General features: G+C 55.7%; 8 protein-coding genes across 8 annotated transcripts; 5 read left to right on the forward strand and 3 right to left on the reverse strand.

Annotated features, from left to right (window-relative positions):
- Positions 1-138: 138 nt before the first annotated feature.
- Positions 139-2,326, forward strand: C7974DRAFT_50470 (uncharacterized protein). Its single transcript, XM_046146749.1, has 7 exons — positions 139-156; positions 204-469; positions 522-535; positions 604-748; positions 798-812; positions 877-1,386; positions 1,436-2,326. The coding sequence occupies exons 2-7, from the start codon at positions 392-394 to the stop codon at positions 2,294-2,296; spliced, it is 1,623 nt and encodes a 540-aa protein (XP_045993505.1). The 5' UTR covers positions 139-156; positions 204-391; the 3' UTR covers positions 2,297-2,326.
- Positions 2,327-3,764: 1,438 nt separating this feature from the next.
- On the forward strand, positions 3,765-6,732 carry C7974DRAFT_318292 (uncharacterized protein; the record flags this gene model as incomplete). Its single annotated transcript, XM_046138649.1, has 3 exons — positions 3,765-3,860; positions 3,916-5,750; positions 5,805-6,732. The coding sequence occupies 3 exons, from the start codon at positions 3,765-3,767 to the stop codon at positions 6,730-6,732; spliced, it is 2,859 nt and encodes a 952-aa protein (XP_045993506.1).
- Positions 6,733-7,397: 665 nt separating this feature from the next.
- C7974DRAFT_416821 (uncharacterized protein) lies at positions 7,398-8,718 on the reverse strand (the record flags this gene model as incomplete). The annotated part of the gene is made up of 4 exons (XM_046144022.1): positions 7,398-7,736; positions 7,791-8,303; positions 8,359-8,615; positions 8,664-8,718. 4 exons carry the CDS (start codon positions 8,716-8,718, stop codon positions 7,398-7,400), a joined length of 1,164 nt encoding a protein of 387 aa, XP_045993507.1.
- A 692-nt stretch (positions 8,719-9,410) lies between these two features.
- Positions 9,411-11,594, forward strand: C7974DRAFT_402294 (fructosyl amino acid oxidase). Its single transcript, XM_046142686.1, has 2 exons — positions 9,411-10,090; positions 10,141-11,594. Exons 1-2 carry the CDS (start codon positions 9,809-9,811, stop codon positions 11,194-11,196), a joined length of 1,338 nt encoding a protein of 445 aa, XP_045993508.1. The 5' UTR covers positions 9,411-9,808; the 3' UTR covers positions 11,197-11,594.
- Positions 11,269-12,843, reverse strand: C7974DRAFT_318926 (uncharacterized protein; the record flags this gene model as incomplete). Its single annotated transcript, XM_046138677.1, has 1 exon — positions 11,269-12,843. The coding sequence occupies one exon, from the start codon at positions 12,841-12,843 to the stop codon at positions 11,269-11,271; it is 1,575 nt and encodes a 524-aa protein (XP_045993509.1).
- Positions 12,844-13,290: 447 nt separating this feature from the next.
- C7974DRAFT_50605 (CRAL/TRIO domain-containing protein) lies at positions 13,291-14,998 on the forward strand. The gene is made up of 2 exons (XM_046146751.1): positions 13,291-14,282; positions 14,336-14,998. Exons 1-2 carry the CDS (start codon positions 13,381-13,383, stop codon positions 14,769-14,771), a joined length of 1,338 nt encoding a protein of 445 aa, XP_045993510.1. The 5' UTR covers positions 13,291-13,380; the 3' UTR covers positions 14,772-14,998.
- A 56-nt stretch (positions 14,999-15,054) lies between these two features.
- C7974DRAFT_50653 (cytidine deaminase-like protein) lies at positions 15,055-16,245 on the reverse strand. The gene is made up of 3 exons (XM_046146753.1): positions 15,957-16,245; positions 15,572-15,885; positions 15,055-15,525 (listed from the first exon to the last, which is right to left on the reverse strand). The coding sequence occupies exons 1-3, from the start codon at positions 16,188-16,190 to the stop codon at positions 15,225-15,227; spliced, it is 849 nt and encodes a 282-aa protein (XP_045993511.1). The 5' UTR covers positions 16,191-16,245; the 3' UTR covers positions 15,055-15,224.
- A 249-nt stretch (positions 16,246-16,494) lies between these two features.
- On the forward strand, positions 16,495-17,632 carry C7974DRAFT_50609 (Golgi apparatus membrane protein TVP18). Its single transcript, XM_046146752.1, has 4 exons — positions 16,495-16,641; positions 16,697-16,712; positions 16,893-16,985; positions 17,038-17,632. Exons 1-4 carry the CDS (start codon positions 16,605-16,607, stop codon positions 17,336-17,338), a joined length of 447 nt encoding a protein of 148 aa, XP_045993512.1. The 5' UTR covers positions 16,495-16,604; the 3' UTR covers positions 17,339-17,632.
- The last annotated feature ends 111 nt before the right edge of the window (positions 17,633-17,743 follow it).

Consider the following 17,743-nt stretch of genomic DNA (forward strand, 5'->3'; position numbering starts at 1 on the left):
AAGCTTCATTCGTGCAGACATGAACGCCGTGACAAGTTGCACCTGCATCGCAGAACCATTTGTATCGTGCAGACAGCATTGCACAGGTGCTGCTGCGAATGGGTGATTTTTAGCAACGGCGGCGGAAGGAGTTGTGGCCGCAAATAGCTTCGTCAGGTACGAGCAGGCTGGAAATAGAAAGCTCGTCGCTGATCTCAGACCAGCACCATCCCTGTAATTCGTACTCGTAGCGTGGTGGGGCACGCTGAGGCTCTACGCAACATCAGACCTCCGCACGCCGCGTCGAGCGTCGTTTGTTCTCCCCCCAACCTGCCTTGCTCTCCTCTTTGCTGAGTGCGAGCTGTTTGTGTGATATCCCATCGCTGCATATCCCACCACCACCACCGTCAACATGTCTGACCCCATCGCCAACGCCGCGCAGTCGCACCCCGCGCCTGAGGGCCTGGTCTACACGTACGGAACTGCTGGAGTAAGTCGCATCGGCCCTGTGTACAGCGGCAGGCTAACTGACCACCGTAAAGTTCCGCACTAAAGCGTACGACTCTCCGTCGCTCCCGCCCTGCTCGGGCAACCCTGTAGCCACGATCAAGCTGACCGCTGCAGCGATGTCCTCGACTCGGTTCTCACACGCGTCGGTCTGATCGCCGCCCTCCGCTCGCGCGCTCTCAAGGGCAAGTGGATCGGTGTGATGATCACAGCATCCCACAATCCGCCCCAGGACAATGGCGTGAAGCTTGTTGAGCCCATGGTATGTGCAACCATTGGACGACGGTGCATGTAGACTGACCACATCACAGGGCAACATGCTGCAAGTACGTCCTGCCGACCACATTCTACCGAGGCAACATAGATTTCAGTGCTAATGCCGCTGCGTAGGAGGATTGGGAAGTCATCAGCACCGAGATGGCGAACAAGGCCACCCCCGAAGACGTCTCGGAATACTACCACGACATTGCCGCCAAGTTCAAGATCGACCTCAGCATCCCCGCCCGTGTTGTTGTGGCTCGCGATACGAGAGCATCTGGAGCCAGGCTTCTCGGTTGCCTGCAGGACGGCCTTGCGGCGGCCGGTGCCGAAGTCAAGGAATACGGCTTTCTGACCACACCGCAATTGCACTACATGGTGCGCTGCCTGAACACCGAGGGCACCAAGGACGCATATGGCACGCCTACCGAGCAGGGCTACTACGAGAAGTTTAGTGCTGCTTTCAAGACTGCGTTGCGCGGCAAGAAGCCCTCTGGCTCCCTGACTGTGGACGGTGCCAATGGCGTTGGAGGACCGAAGTTGACAGAGCTCATCAAGTACTTGCCATCGAAGGAGGAAGGCGGTCTTGAGATTTTCGTCATCAACGACAACGTCATCAAGCCCGAGAGTCTGAACGTCGATGTGAGCTAGGCCGCCCCATTGACCTGCGTGTATGCTGATCATGTCCCAGTGCGGTGCCGACTACGTCAAGACCAACCAGCGCGCTCCTCCCTCTTCCAAGGCTGGACCCGGAGACCGTTGCGCATCCCTCGACGGCGATGCTGATCGTGTCGTGTACTACTTCAAGGATGAGCAGAACATTTTCCGCCTTTTGGATGGTGACCGTATCGCGACTCTCGTAGCCTCGTTCCTTGGAGACCTCGTGCGCCAGTCTGGGCTTGCAGAGTCGATCAAGATCGGTGTTGTTCAGACTGCGTACGCGAATGGAGCTGCTACAAACTACGTCGAGCAGAACCTAAAGCTCAAGGTTGACTGTACGCCTACCGGTGTCAAGTACCTTCACCACGCAGCAGAGAAGCTCGATATTGGTGTCTACTTCGAAGCCAATGGCCATGGTACTGTCATCTTCTCACACGACACTCTCGACACAATTGAGAAGTATGAGCCGAGGAACCCTGGCGAGAAGGAAGCCAAGGATGTCCTGCAGGCTTGCATTAATCTCATTAACCAGTCGGTTGGTGATGCACTCTCCGACTTCTTGTTGGTCGAGGTTGTCCTTGCACACAAGCATTGGGGCCCTCAGGAGTGGCTCTCAACCTACACCGATCTCCCCAACCGCCTGCTCAAGGTCCTTGTCAACGATCGCACTATTTTCAAGACGACAGATGCTGAGCGCAAGCTCACGAGCCCCGAGGGTGTCCAGGCACAGATCGACAAGGAGGTGCAGAAGGTCCGACAGGGTCGCTCGTTCGCCCGTGCTAGTGGTACCGAGGATGCTGTCCGTGTCTACGCCGAAGCCGCGACCAAGGCGGAAGCCGAAGATCTGGCCAGGAAGGTCTCGGAGATCGTCAAGGCCGCCGGTGGCGCTTAGAAAGTGGACCGGATCAGCTATGACGAAGAGGTGATCTTGAGATTAGATAAGGGTCTCCCTTAGTTGGGAGTTTGAGGGTTGGAAAGGGGACAAGATGCAACAACGCCTTTGGATTCATGGTGTGGGGATATGATTGGATGACTTGATGATAGACAAAAGCTTGGATATCGATTACACGCAGCATTGACGCCACATGGCTGCATGCACGATTTCTCACAGTGAGTTGTTCGCGAACGCCAACAGTGCACGACCATGGACACTGCTCTTCGGTCCGAGGTACGTGCAACATTGCTTCCCCCCCCCCCCCCCCCCCCCCCCCCCCCCAAGCGTGATGACAGAGCCAGTCGAGTGACGTATCGGTACTCAGTACTCAGTCCCACGGCTGGCTCACTTACAGATACTGCGTATCAGAGATCCCGCTGTGGACTCGGTGTGCGATAACTCACAACCTGTCTGAGCATTCTCCAGCAGCTGTCCCTTCAAGAGTGCACTTGCGAAGAGATATGGCTAACCAGTTCGCAGAGAGACGATGCTTTCAGCTGAACGAGGGCCAGCGCATTTGCCATAAGCAACGGTGCCCGGTGGCGCGTCGTCAGCAAATGAACAGTTGAAACACGAGCGTTGACGACGCTGACTGGATATCGGCACTTTGTGTAACGTAGCTACCCAATCAAAGACGCGCATCTGGCATCGATTCCCCAGGCCGCTACAACGGTGTCTCGAGGGCGAAAATTGAAACGCCGTGTCCAGGGCAGGAGCTGCGAGACGTGCATTGCGCGGCCCGGCATAAGCCGTTGGCGACCTGTCACGGTGTTGGCTGCATTGTGCGCACCGTTGCCGTGTTCGGCGAGGCTGTGAGGCTGCGAGGCTGCTCACTAGGCACTCGTCAACGGTGGTTGCGTACGGGGCGGGGCGCTGTAGCGTGGACAGTGGCAGCTGCTCTCCGCAGCGCGAGCGACGATCGCGCCCTCAAGGGGCAAGCCGCCTTCGCCCGAGCAGCGACGGTGCGCTTCAGGGTCGAAAATAGAGTCGACGGCAGCCTCGGCGGGTGTGCGGCGTTACTCGCCCACTCGTGCGCATGCCAGACCCTGTCCGCGCAGGCGCCTGTCCCTTGCCCACGGATAACGGACGCGTTAAGCTTTGTCGAACGCCGATCGTGTCCTGGGGTTCTGTCGCCTGCACGCTCTGCAGTCTGCACGCCCTGCACGCCTGCACGTCGCACACTCTCTTGCTCCAGCCGACGGTGCAGTTCCTTTGTGCCTCTGTCGTGTGATTTCTCTGCTACTCGCTGCGACGCTGGCAGCTTCGCCCTGCGCCGCGTCCGCGCTCCCCCACCGTCGTTGTTGCGCCGCTCCAGAGCATCTTCTTCGATACGAGGCATGTGCTGAGCACCTCCCTCGCTCGTCATACCCGTCTCTGCCCGCCCACGCAACCACACTCGCTCCTCCCCTGCCCACGTACACCCACAATGCCTTCAGCGCCGTCGCCATGGCTGCTCTCGCGGGACGAGAGCATCGGCCAGAAGTTCGAGAATATCATGAACAATGACCCATTGGGTGCTCAAGTATGCACCGCACCGTACAGACACTCGCCCAGGGCCGCCGCTGACTGTCTTGCAGGTACAATCCGATTCAGTCGTTATCGCTATTGGGACCTCCCTCGGCATTACCGGTGCAATCTTCCTGATCTTCCTGCTGCTGCGCCCGTTCAACACCATCGTCTACGCGCCCCGCCTACGTCACGCCGATGAGAAACATCGCCCGCCGCCGCTCGACAAGTCGCTGTTCGCCTGGTACAAGCCCGTCTTCAAGACCAACGAGGACTACTATGTCGACCGAATCGGCCTGGACGCCACCGTCTTCCTGCGCTTCTCACGCATGTGCCGCAATATGTTCATCGTCCTGGCTGTCGTCGGTTGCTCCATCATTATTCCCGTTAACATCACATACTCGATCAAGCAGGGCAGGATCAGCCAGAATCTGGGCGACGAGTCCAAGTCCATCTATGTCATGATGACGCCCCAGAGACTGTCTGGCGAGGTTTTCTGGGCTCATGTCGTCGTGGCATACCTCTTCGATATCATCGTGTGCGCCTTCCTGTGGTGGACTTACCGTGCCGTGCACCGTCTACGCCGAACCTACATGGACAGTGCAGATTATCAAAACAGCCTGCACGCCAGGACCTTGATGATCACAGACATCAAGACCAAATTTCGCAGCGATCATGGCCTGGTGGAAATCACCGACGGTGTGAAGACCACCCAAGAAGTGCCGCGCACAACCATCGGCAGAAACGTCAAGGATATTCCCGATCTGATTGAAGCGCACGAGGAAGCTGTCATGGAATTGGAGGCGGTGCTATCGAAGTACCTGAAGAACCCAGCTCAACTGCCAGCAGAGCGCCCCATGTGCACACCATCGAAGAAGGACCCGGGATTCACAGACAAGAAGCAAAAAGTTGATGCTATCGACTATTTGACAGCGAGAATCCAGCGTTTGGAGCTGCAGATCAAGGAGGCACGTGAGACGGTGGACACCAGGGATGCCATGCCCTTTGGATTCGCAAGCTACGAAACCCTCGAGTCTGCACACATTGTTGCATTCACTGCTCGTAGTAAGCACCCTCATGGAACAACCATTCGTCTTGCTCCTAAGCCGAAAGACATCATCTGGAAGAACCTACTGCTTGACCCGGGCCAAAGGCGATGGCGGCGTCTGGTCATGAACCTGTGGATCACTTTGCTCACCGTTCTCTATTTCATTCCAAACGCCGGCATTGCTATTTTCTTGTCCAAGCTCAGCAATCTGGCATCCTTTTGGGACGGATTCAAGACGGAGATGACCCTACACCCCAAATTCTGGGCCGTTGTGCAAGGTGTTCTGGCGCCAGCGTTGACTTCGCTGTTCTATTACTTTTTGCCCATCATCTTTCGTCGTCTGTCGATCAAGGCTGGTGATCAGTCAAAGAGCTCTCGCGAAAAGCACGTTCTGCATCAGTTGTATGCCTTTTTCGTCTTCAACAACCTGGTCGTCTTCTCCATCTTCTCGGCTGTCTTTCAGATTATCATGAGTGCTCTAGCGGCACGTCAGGGTGACGCAAGCTTCACGGCAGTCGTAAGGTCCATTGAGCCTTTCCAGCAGCTCATGGGTGCGCTCTGCAACGTTTCAGCGTATTGGGTCACCTGGCTTGTCCAGCGCAATCTCGGTGCAGTTATCGATTTGTCGCAGGCGGTCAACCTAGCCTGGGGTTCCTTCTCTCGCAAGTTCCTGAACCCCACACCCCGCGAACTTATTCAGCGAACTGCTCCTCCACCCTTCGACTACACGAGCTACTACAACTACTTCTTATTTTACTCCACGGTCACTTTGGTCTTTGGGTCGTTGCAACCTATCACACTCGTTGTCACTGCATTCTACTTTACTCTCGATTCCTGGATGAAGAAGTATCTATTGATGTAAGTGCAAACATGTTATACTTCTCCCAGAGTTAGAGAACTAACGATCCTCAGGTACGTGTTTTGCACCAAGAATGAGACAGGAGGCCTTTTCTGGCGCGTGCTGTTTAACCGCATGCTATTCGGCGCATTCTTGGCGAACGTAATCACTGCCTGTCTAGTCGCTACCAAGGGTGGTGTTTCTCAATATACGATGGCAGCTGCCATGGCCCCGCTGCCATTTCTCCTACTCGGATTCAAGCTCTATTGCAAGAGGACCTACGACCACTCAATGAAGTACTATGATCATGGCAGGACGAACAAGGGTGCCGAGGCCCAGACACCAATCGACAAAGAAGCACGGAGACGCGACCGTGTCGCGACCCGCTTTGGGCACCCTGCCCTTTATCAGAAGCTGACAGTACCTATGGTCCACGAGAAGAGCAAGCATCTCCTCGCCGAAGTCTACCGCGGGCGCCTTGATGGAGATGTAGGCGACAATGCTGCTTTTGGTGATGTCTATTCCATGAAGCGTATGAGTAAAGAGAATCCCGGCAAGATTGCCACATCAGCAGCTAGTCCCTTCGAATTTGTTTCTGAGAACAACATGGACTACGAGAACTTCAAGGATCGTTCCGAATTCAACTCAGACCGTGGCTCTGTGTGCGGAGACAGCATCCGTCCTGAATCACCGTCAACGCTCTGGGGTGACAACGGACGCGGACGATCATCGAGTCGTGGAAGTACAAGAGTTGGGGAGGATGCCGGCGTCACTTATCCAGCTGGCTATCATCAGACGCCGAGCAATCTGCGCGAGTACAGCCCTGGCCCTGAGCCTGATTTGCGCCACATCGACAGCAACTCAAGTCAGCCGTACCAGCTACATGACGACCGCAACCTCCTGAGCGGTGCAGCACCGATGGGGCATCAGCCACCCAGTGGATACACACCATATAGTCCGGAGAGAGACGGCGAAGGCAAGGTCGATTATTTCAGACGGTAATCGAACAGAAGCACCCCAACGATTTTCTTTTGTTCAGAAGAACCCGAGCGTTGCCTTGTAGTTCAGCCACGACGAAAGGCTCTTCTGCATTTAGATGGCGTTCAGAGCTCGCATTGAGCGATGCCAGCGGATTTCATATCTGCTTTGATGGCACATTGTCAATATTAGCGTAGTATACCAAGCATTTTAGCATTGTACCAATCCATGGGTTGTGAGAGTCGTGAACTTTGGGCTCTATCACAAAAGCCAAGAGCATTTGTATTTGTCGTAATGTTTCAGCGGCTTGTGTACATATATTATGATTCGACGTCACTATCATGCAATCATTGCCAAGGCATTTATTTGCGCTGAAGATTTGCGACTTGACATTCATCAAATCCCAGGAAAGGTCTAGGTTAAAGGCAGCGTGAGTCTTTGAACTTTCGACCCTTCCGTGCTCACTGTCGACTACGTGGGGCCTCTTATTCGTGAATAATTGTGTAATCTAGTTGAGTGGATAACATCAGACGAATGGTATGCATCGTTGTATTACAACACCGACCCGCCACCACTGGATAGTCCACATCTACGCGCCCCCGAGCCAGCCTTTCCGAAGGGCGTACGGTGTTTGATGGGTCAGCGATCCCGTCCCCTTTTGCAGCCGTGCCGATCACCAACACCGCCATTCACATATTCATTGCCGATTTCTGCAATTGTACCTTCGTCTTCGTGACCTTGCGCAACTGGCGCTGCCGACGCAGTTGTTGCCATCCCCACCAGATACCGAAGACGGCAACTGTCAGTGGTATGGTGGCGGCCGGCAACACCCACCATTGACTCGAGACCTGTAGTGCGGCTTCGCCGAAGTCGAAAAATGTGGTGCTCAGAATTGCACAGATGAAGGTCCCTGGGAGGAACAGCATGGTCACCGCAGCAATGGTGATCATTGAGGCAGAGTCGCGTTGCGTTTGTTCAGCTATCCGCGCGGTATCGGCGGCGGTCTGTTGGTTGGCCAGATGGAATAACTGCGCTTTACTTTAGCATTTGAGGGATCTTTTCCGAAGTCAATCCGTGCTTACCATGTTGATACGGAGCTGGGTACGGTCAAGATACACTTGCGTCCAGCGTACGCAGACGTCGCACTGAGAAATAAGAACCTCAAACGACTCCTCTGCGTCAGCTCTTCGGTCGAAAACCCAGTCTCGACCCCTTCTCTCTTTGAACTTCCTATACGTGTTTTGCAGGAACTTGAGTTGCGCCAGGAGGTCCTCGCAGTCTTGTCGCAAGCCAAGCCAATGCCGCACCATCTTGTGCAGATGGCGCGTCGCCTTGTCAAAGTCAATTTCCTGTGGGTTTTCGGGATTTCCAAAGCTCATTAAGAGCTGTTCCCTCCAGAATTGCTCGGTATCAACTTTGCGCGGACCGGTAGCCGTATCCCCGGGCTGTTGCTCAATGTCCCGCTTTTCGTATTTGTAGAAGCTTTTGAGTACGGATGGTGCGTTATCTTTGTTGTTGTTTCTAGACGATGTGTACTCCTCGGGATTAGTCGTGGATGCCCATCCGTCTGTCGAAGGTTTCTCAAGCGTCTTCTCCTGTTCAGATATGTCAGCAACAGTAGAAGACCCACAAGAAAGACGATGATCGTACGATGCTGAGGAGCATGACACGTCTCTGGCCTATCTCTAATTGCCATTGCTTCAAGCTGTCGTCGGCGACCAAGGTATCGAGGAAGAAGTCTCGATGAAGAATGTGTCGCCGGTCCTTATGTTGAAAAATGGCTCTGATTCGTTCGCGCGCACCAGATGGGTAGTTGATGCAAAAGTATGTACTGCGATGCTTCTCACGTATAGCATGAATGAAGCTTACACCTGTATCCCAGCCGCAACGGTACTGGTAGCAGGTCTCTATGCATCATCGGTAACGTGATCAGATCTGGGATGTTAGGTGCTTACCGTGAGATACTAATCGACCATCTTTGCCGTAGTTCATGTACTTCTGATTGCCCATCTTTGCCCAGTAGCTTTGCTCAGAATAGAGGTTGCACAATAGGACACCAGAGAGCCCAGCTTTGCGGAGAATCTGAATGGTTCTTGGTCGGGGGCTGAAGTTCCCAGGCAACCAACTTTGATCAGTCGCAAGTGTGTTGATGAAGCTGAAGGAGAGAAATAAGCAAGTTCAATCTGTAGCTTCCTAGAAGCAGCAACACTCTTGCTGTTTGAAGATACTGTGCACATACCAGACTCTAAGAGTGGGCGCGGGTAACTATTCGAACCAGTGTCAACCTGTGCCAGATGACCTAGAGAGACTCTGCATACCTCCAGCGTGCGTAGAATCTCATCGTCATTGAGGTCGCACGGCCAGTCTGACAATAAATTAGTTCCCTCTCTTCTTCAAAGATCTCCCAATCACACGTAAGTCGGTCCCACTGCCATACAGAACATCGATTTGAACTCCTTCTCCACTGGCATCCTTGCTCTGCCGCAAGCCCCACGCTATCAATGATCCGTCTTCAAGATCTGGATGGCCACAACTGAGTGACTCGGTGTCCAAGTCATCGTGCTGGTAAGCTGCTTTGGGCCAAAGCTGCCACCTGATGTCTCGGCGTCGATCGATTCGATCAGGCCGTTGCAGAGCGAATACCGGTGACTCAAGTGCGCTAGACTTAGATGTCATGTTCATCGAGAATGAAGAAGAATAGCCAGCTGTATTGACATCTGTGTGACGAGGAGTCGCGAGAAGGCTGAGGAGACTCGAAGGATCCACCTTTCCATTCTGAGCTTAGTGTGTTGGGGGCCAAAACAGAGTCCTGCCAGAGGCTCGACAGTACTGCAATGGTTATTTGATTCCTTCTGTCTCTAGACCTAGTATATTGCGGCGATTTCACGGGAGTTTGCATACATTGTGTGGAAGCTCATATCAGCAAGGTAGCGTGAAGAGTGTCTCACGTCTCCACGTTTACATAGAGTAGGCAAAACTCTTAGTCCGTTTACTCTATACGAGTCCTAAGACCAGAAAAGGCTCAATGGAGATTATAGGATGATATCCTCAGTCTGTAACTTTTTTACTATAAGCAAATCAGACGGGCTTTTTGCACAACATGGATACTTCACGCGCCAACAGAACCGTCGTGGTAGTTGGTGGTGGAGGCACGATTGGATCGAGCACGGCGCTGCATCTCGTCCGTTCTGGCTACACACCATCGAACATCACAGTCATCGACACATACCCCATTCCGTCATCACAGTCTGCCGGTAATGACTTGAACAAGATCATGGGCGTTCGCTTGCGGAACCCTGTGGATCTGCAGCTAAGTCTTGAAGCGAGACAGATGTGGAACGAGGACGATCTGTTCAAGAGCTTCTTCCACAACACTGGCAGAGTGAGCGGGGTTCTTCGACCTCAGTCATTGGCATACTGACATTTTCTCAGCTCGACTGTGCGCATGGCGAGAAAGGCATTGCGGGGCTCCGGCAAGCGTACCAGGCCCTGCTGGACGCAAATGCTGGTCTCGAAGAAACAAACCACTGGCTCGACTCGGAAGACGCGATTCTTTCAAAGGTTCCCCTCCTAGACCGTTCCCAGATCCAGGGCTGGAGAGCCGTATTCAGCGAAGACGGTGGGTGGCTCGCAGCAGCCAAAGCCATTACCGCCATCGGCGAGCTTTTGCTACATGCCGGCGTGAGATTCGGTTTCGGTGGCGCGGGCTCCTTTAAGCAGCCGCTCCTCGTAGAGGGGACATGTATCGGCGTTGAAACCACCGACGGTACGAAATACTACGCCGACAAAGTGATACTCGCAGCCGGGGCGTGGAGTCCCGCTCTCGTTGATCTGCAAGATCAGTGCGTCTCTAAAGCGTGGGTGTACGCGCACATGCAGCTCACGGCGCACGAGGCTGCCGAGTACAAAGGCTGCCCGGTTGTGTACCACAGCGACTATGGGTTCTTCTTTGAGCCGGACGAGTATGGTGTCATCAAGGTGTGCGACGAGTTTCCGGGCTTCACGCGTCTCAAAGAGCATCGGCCTTTTGGTGCTGACGAGGCGAGACGAATCTCAGTGCCGAGATCGAAGGCGAAGCACCCTACAGATACGTACCCTGATGCATCGGAAGTCAGTATTCGGACGGCTGTTGCCACGTTCTTGCCCAAGTTTGAGGGGAAGGAACTGTTTAACAAAAGTATGTGCTGGTGTAGCGATACTGCGGACGCTGCATTGTTGATCTGCGAACATCCCGAGTGGAAGAACTTCATTCTTGCTACTGGCGACAGCGGCCACTCCTTCAAGCTCTTACCGAACATCGGTAAGCACGTGGTTGAACTGCTTGAAGGCACGCTGGCCAAAGATTTAGCTCAGGCATGGCGGTGGCGGCCTGGAACTGGCGATGCATTGAAGTCTAGGAGAGCAGCACCCGCAAAGGATCTGGCAGATATGTCTGGGTGGAAACATGATGACGTGCAGAAACACAGCTGTAGTCAAACATCTGTATAGAATTGCGGTCGGGGTATCGACCTACGCTCAAGAACAGTATCGCGAATCATGATTGTAGCGTACACATTATCATTAGTCGTCCCGCGATGGAACACCCTTCACATCGTCGTCTCCTTTTCCATCTCGAGTGACAGCGGCTCTGTCCACCCACCCTTCGCCCCTCAGTACACCCAAGCCCTTCCGTGCTACACCACTGCTCACAGACCGCGGTGAGATCTCGTACAGCACGTTGACTGTAGCCAAGCTTAGCACGAACAGCAGCACGTCCCCGTTAGCAATTCCACGCCACCAACCTCTCTTGGCGCCAACCTTCCACGCCGAATCAATGGACATACGCGTGCAGTACAGGAAGTTTCCTCGACCGCCCTTGCGCTCTAGGAACGCCCAGAGGCCACCGAGAAATCCTCCGAGGAACCAGCGCTGCGTGGAGAGGAAATTGCGCGGGAAGATGTTCTGGAACAGGCAAATGGAGCCCCAGCTTGTGCCAATAGCGCCAGAGATGAAGAGCGACATGCGAAGAATGCTCTTTGCTAGTCGGTTCAGTGCTGCAGAGGGAGAGGCAATGAAAGCTTTGTAGCGCGTGAGACTCATGGCGGTGAAGAAAATGGTGAAGAAGCGGGCGACCTTGGGGAAGGCTTGGATCCAATACTGCAGGTAGGTGCGTAAGCAGGAGGGATCTTGGGGATGGAGCAGTGCGCACGAGAGCGATTTGATGGCTGGATGTGCAGGGGAGGTGATGGACGATATGGCTGTCAGGCTTTTGGGCAGTGTGTCGTGGGTGGGGAAGAGGATGGGTGACACAAAGGGCGGCCAGCGTTGCCTGGAGATGTCTGCGAGCCCGTCCACGATGGCGTATGTGCCGGGCCAGCGTATCGACGGCGGCAGGTCGGCAGGCCTCTGCTGGATGTACTCGGGCGAGTTGCCGATGATGAAGTCGCCAAAGCCGGCCGGGAAGCAGTCGCGGTCAAAGACGAAGGCGTGCAGCAACTGGCCATATGCGAAGGGCATCAGCATCCAGGAGCCGAACCAGGCGGGCCTGTTCTTGAAGTAGCCGCGGTCTTCGAGATGGTTGTACGCGAACTCCAGGGCGCGGGTGAAGATGTAGATGGCAATGGTGATGCGCAGCTGGTCGCCGGGGTACACGGCGAGGAAGAAGCCGGCCAAGCTGGACCCAATCGCAGGCGCCACGCGCGAGGTCAGCGACCGCGAGACCCGCGGGTTGCGCTTGCGGAAGGAGCGTGCTTCATTGCTCAGCAGGCTCTCGCGCAGGCGCACGAAGAAGCGGCGCAGGAGGCGGTGGAACAGCAGGATGAGTGCGAGCGAGCTGCTCAGGCGGACGTTGGCCGACCGCCACACGGGGCCCGTGGGCGGTCTGCGGCTGGGGGAGGGTGTCCCGCGCGCCAGCAGGCGGGCCTTGACCAGCTCCCACGTCTTCAGCCCCGCCAGCGTTGCGAGGCCGAGGCGCAGCGAGGCGCGCACGGCAGCCACGGTGTAGTCGTCGGGCCCCTTGGAGAGGGCATCGTAGCGGCGCGGGGTGATGGAGCGCTTCTTGACGGCCGGCGTGCGCGACAGCAGGTAGTGGTGTAGTAGCTGGTATTCGCGTGGGCTGATGGTGTAGCGCAACGCGTTGCGTAGGACGGGGTCCATCTTCTCAGCCGACGGCGGCGGCGATGCGCTCGAGGACGGCATGCTGGCGGGTTCGCGTGGTGTCGACGGCAGCAGCAGCAGCAGCGTGCACCATTGTTTGCGGCACTGTTGTTGTGCACGGCGACGGGACTGGGGGATCGCTGCTTGCGCTCCGCCAGCAGTGCAACCTCGGCACGCGCTTCACGCTTCACATGTGGTCCCGGCTGCGCTCGCCGGCGTCACCAATTGGGCAGGTCCCCAGGCCATCCACTCCATCCTCGTCTATACAGCGGGGACTAAGCACTGGCAGCGCTCCACCCCCGACCTGCCGACCTTGACGCTCGAAGAGCACCCAGGAGAACTTTATGCTCGAGCATCCATGCAAGTCACCGTGAGCCCACCCGCATGCTGCGACCCATGGCTCACGTGATGGCGCGGCGACTGTGATCGGCGCTATGGTCGCCATCACCGACAGACTTGAAACATTGCGCCGCCGTCTCACCCCTACGAAGCACACCACCATCCATATCGCAGACCCAGTCGTCCAGCAGATCCATCATGGCAGACTCCAAGCCAGCTCCCCCCGCCGAAGGCCCCGCCGCTCCTCTGGCCGACGCTACCGAGAGGCAGAGTGAGCCCGTGGCACCGCAGCCAGCTGCGACCGCCGAGAAGGGCCTCGAGGCCGGCACCGAGAAGAAAGAGATCGACGACGTGGTCAGTGGCACGGCTGGGCTTGCCTTGGACGAGAAGAAGACTGAAGAGCCAATGCCGCCCGTTGACTCGCAGCCTGCAATCGGCGTAGAGAGCATGCCTACCGAAGCGTCCCAGCAAGCCTCGGACGCCGTGCCCGTCACCACCACCGGCCCTAGCACTGTTCCTACCACCGGGGACAGTGGCACTGCTGCGGGTGCAGCTGGCGCTGCTCCTGGTGTGGCCATAACTGCCACCGGTGCAGTCGCTGATGCTCCCACTGATGGCACCGCTGCGGTTCCAGCTGCAGCCCCCGCTGCGGCCCCAGCTGCAGCCCCCGCTGCTGCGTCCACAGGCAACGCTGCTGGTACCTCTGCCTGGCCCGAGACCGCCGCCGACCACCCCTTGACCAAGTTCTACGAGTCCTTTGAGGAGCTTGTCCAGCAGGCCGGCCACGACGACGTTTATGGTGTCAAGCTCACCAAGTCTGACGAGTTCCACACCAAGCTCATCCTGCAGAAGTTTCTGCGCGCCAACGCAAATGACCTTGAGAAGGGCAAGCAGCAGCTGCTCGAGACGCTGAAGTGGAGGAAGGAGTTCGACCCCTCCAAGGCTGCGGGCGAGTCGTTCGACAAGACCAAGTTCGACGGTCTGGGCTACATTATCGAGGTTGAGGGAGTGCCAGAGAGCGAGAACAAAAAGGACGTTGTGACGTTCAACGTCTACGGTGCTGTCAAGGACAACAAGGCCACCTTTGGCGATCTCGACGCGTAAGTCAACCTCGATTCTACCTCCAACAAGCGTTTGCTGACAAGACGGTCAGATTCCTCCGCTGGCGCGTTGGCCTCATGGAGAAGTCGATCCTGAAGCTCAACCTCGCATCCGCCACGAAGCCCATTCCCAACTTCGGCGAGGGCCCTGATCCTCACCAGGGCTTCCAGGTGCACGACTACCTACAGGTGTCGTTTCTGCGCCAGGACCCGCTTGTCAAGGCTGCCACCAAGAAGACCATCGAAGTCCTCGGCCGCTACTACCCCGAGACGCTGTCGCGCAAGTTCTTCGTCAACGTGCCGGTCGTCATGGGCTGGCTGTTCACCGCGACCAAGTACTTCATTGCCAAGGAGACGGTGAAGAAGTTCACTGTTCTGAGCTATGGCAACCAGCTGGCCACCGAGCTCGGCCAGAGCATTCCCAGTGAGTACGGTGGTACCCAGGGTGCTCTCACCGAGGTTGGTCAGGGCATGCAGTTCGCAGCCTGAGTACCGAGCGATCGGACTACAATTTGTTCGCCGAGTTTGGCGGGCAACCTTAAAGGGGAGGGGAGCGAGTAATGGCAGGAGCTGGCGTCGCCGATGTATGGCATGTCGACGCATACAAATTTCAGCAAAAAGCTTTGATAGCCTTCATATACCCAATCAGATGCGCATTAACTGTGGAATTAATACCAACTTCGTACACAGGCCTTGAATACGATGAACGACAGTCACTCAGATCAGGACCACATGCGGTAGATCATTCGTTTGGATTACACAACGCGAATGAAAATTTTCTATGGTAGCTGTTGAATGCTGGGTATCGTTATACTCTTCCTGTGTTCTCGTACTTCACATGCCGCCATCCAAGTCAGCATGTGACAAGTTCTGCCGCTGATACACCTTTGTATCCATCATAGCTGCATGACGAGCTTGTAGGCAGCGCCGTCATGTGCCCATTCAAAGTGCAGGTGCAGCAGCATTAAGTCCTGGGATGCGAGGAACCGCAACAAGCGAGGAAGGATTAGCCGGCTTCGACGGAGCTGTTGTAAGCAGAGCAGGCGTTGACACAGCAGGTGATGGCGTTGACTTTGGGGCGTGAATATCCATGGGTAGAATCTCAGTCTTGAGCTCCCTGGTCTTCTTCTGCTTTGGCTCTGGCGCTTTCTCGTTCTCCTGGACGTAAAACTTTCTGAGCAGCATGATGGCCTCCTCCCTGAAGATGCCTCCGGTTACCGGATACGGCTTGTCGACGCTGGGGCTGCAGCTTGTCAGTCAACGGGTTTCTGGAGAGACAGCAAACTCACTCTGAGTGCATATTCAGGACGCCGCCAGTGCCGCCGAAGCGCTCATTCCAGCACCCGAAGTAGACGGCTCGGATGCCGTACTGGCGCAGCATCGAGGCGCACATGACACATGGCTCGACGGTGACATAGAGGTCAGTCTCGTTGAGAATGCTGATGGGGTTCTTGGACAGGATGCCTGCAATGGCGACGAACTCGGCGTGCCTGGTGCCATTGAGAGTGCGGTTGGTCTCGTTCATGCCTCGACCAATGATCTCGCCATCCTTCACGAAGACACATCCGACAGGCGTTTCGTCGCTGGTCAGTGCAAGCTCAGCCTGATGCACGTGATTGGTCAGTTGCTTAAAACGGTGCAACAGGAGTGCAGCAGACGCGCAAGGTGGCTCACCATGCCAATGGCTTCCCGCATGAAGCGCTCGTGATACGCCCGGTCTTCGGTGCTCATGTCGTCTGCTACAAAATCTGTCGTCGAGGTTTCGCTGGGCTTTTCGCGCTCAGGTTGCTGTCTGGCAGTATGTGCAGGCGGCGGGCGTCGTGCTCCCAGGTAATAGAGCGCAAGCCCCAGCACGCCAGAGGCGACCACAGCAGTGATCCATGGCTCCTGCCGCGCTCTGTTGTACATGAAGAAGTGCCGTCCAAACAGTCTTCCCAAAAGGTGAGGTGCTGTCGGTGAACTGCAGGTGCAGCTCCGACCAGGACCGTTTCGGCAAGGGCCTGACGTGGAACTTCTGGAGAAGCCGACCGCTCACGACCGACTCACGAGCACCGCCACAACATTCGCCATTGCTCAGAGCTACGCCGGACTTTGACTGCATAGCCCGGCCCTTACGCAACGCAAGTCGCACGCTTCTGCCTTGGTCCCAGCCTCATCGTCCGCGTTCCCGACAGCCAAGTCGCCTGATATACTAGTCCGAGAGCTGTCCTCAGCTTGCGCAGTCAACAAAGCTGTTGGCAACAAGCTGCGATACCTCCTCCACCACTCTCACACGCGCACCACGACTAGCCACAAATTCGCTCTGTACACCAAAACGCAATCATGACGCTTGCAGAGGAGTTCAAGTCGAGGAATTTCAGTAGGACACCTTGTTAATGCATGCTCCAGAGCCGTTGCTGACTGTCTACCTACAGGTATCTACGGTCAATGGTCAGTCACTCCAACTGCTCACGGAGCCCGCAGTACGATGCTTGATCCTTCGTGATTGAAGCATGATCCAGAGCTCTGGCGTGGACTTCAATATTGTCCCTGCAACACAACCCCAATTCAGGGCTATTAATAGGCTTCAAGATCGAAGATGCCTCGTACACGATTCTGACCCTTGCCTAGGACTGGAGTGCTGTGCATCATCCTCTGCTTTGCGCTCGGTATTGCGAACATCTTCCATGCAACCTTCGTCATCGCGTTCAGCATTGTTTGCCTGTGGGTTGGACCCATCCTTGTGCATCCACCGCAATACTGACCACATCCGCAGAGTGTCTGCGTTCCTTATCATCTTCGTCGAGATTCCACTGCTCCTTCGTATCTGCCCGACGTCGCCCAAGTTCGACAGCTTCATGCGGAAGATCGAGACAAATTACATGCGCGCGGGCTTCTACGCCGTGTTGGGCGCTGTGCAGTGGATCAGCATCTGGCCTCAGGCCACAAGCTTGATCGTCTGCGCCATCTTCCTGACAGTCGCTGCTATTTTCTACGCGCTGGCTGGCTTCAAGGGTCAAGCCTTCCAAGGTAGCAAGACCTTGGGCGGACAGGGTGTCGCCCAGATGATCATCTGAGAAACGCACACGGCAAGCGATACGCAAAGATTGAGTGCAAAGTGATTTGCGAGGCAATCACCAGTGTTGATCGAGGAGGCAGCCAGACATACTGGTAATGAGAGCGCAAAATGAGGGCTTTGAAGAGCATAACGAGGCATTGTTTTTGGCAGTCAGAGGAAACGTTGTGTACCAACACTTGATACCAGGGCGTTATTCTGGGTTGATATGTAGCTTTTGATGTAACGAGATCATCATGAATGGATTGATGCCGTTCAGCAACTCAATGCTGAAGAGACATGTCTTGCACGCAGTGGGGCGGGACCGTCGACGTAACTATCTGGAGCTATTCAGGGCCCACATGTGACGGCATGGCAACGGTGTTTGGTTGCCACTAGAAGTGCCGCATCGATGATATTCGACTCG

The sequence above is a fragment of the Boeremia exigua genome (genome assembly GCF_020726555.1).
Source record: "Boeremia exigua strain MPI-SDFR-AT-0100 chromosome Unknown C7974scaffold_11, whole genome shotgun sequence".
In the NCBI taxonomy this organism is placed as follows: Eukaryota; Fungi; Ascomycota; class Dothideomycetes; order Pleosporales; family Didymellaceae; genus Boeremia; species Boeremia exigua.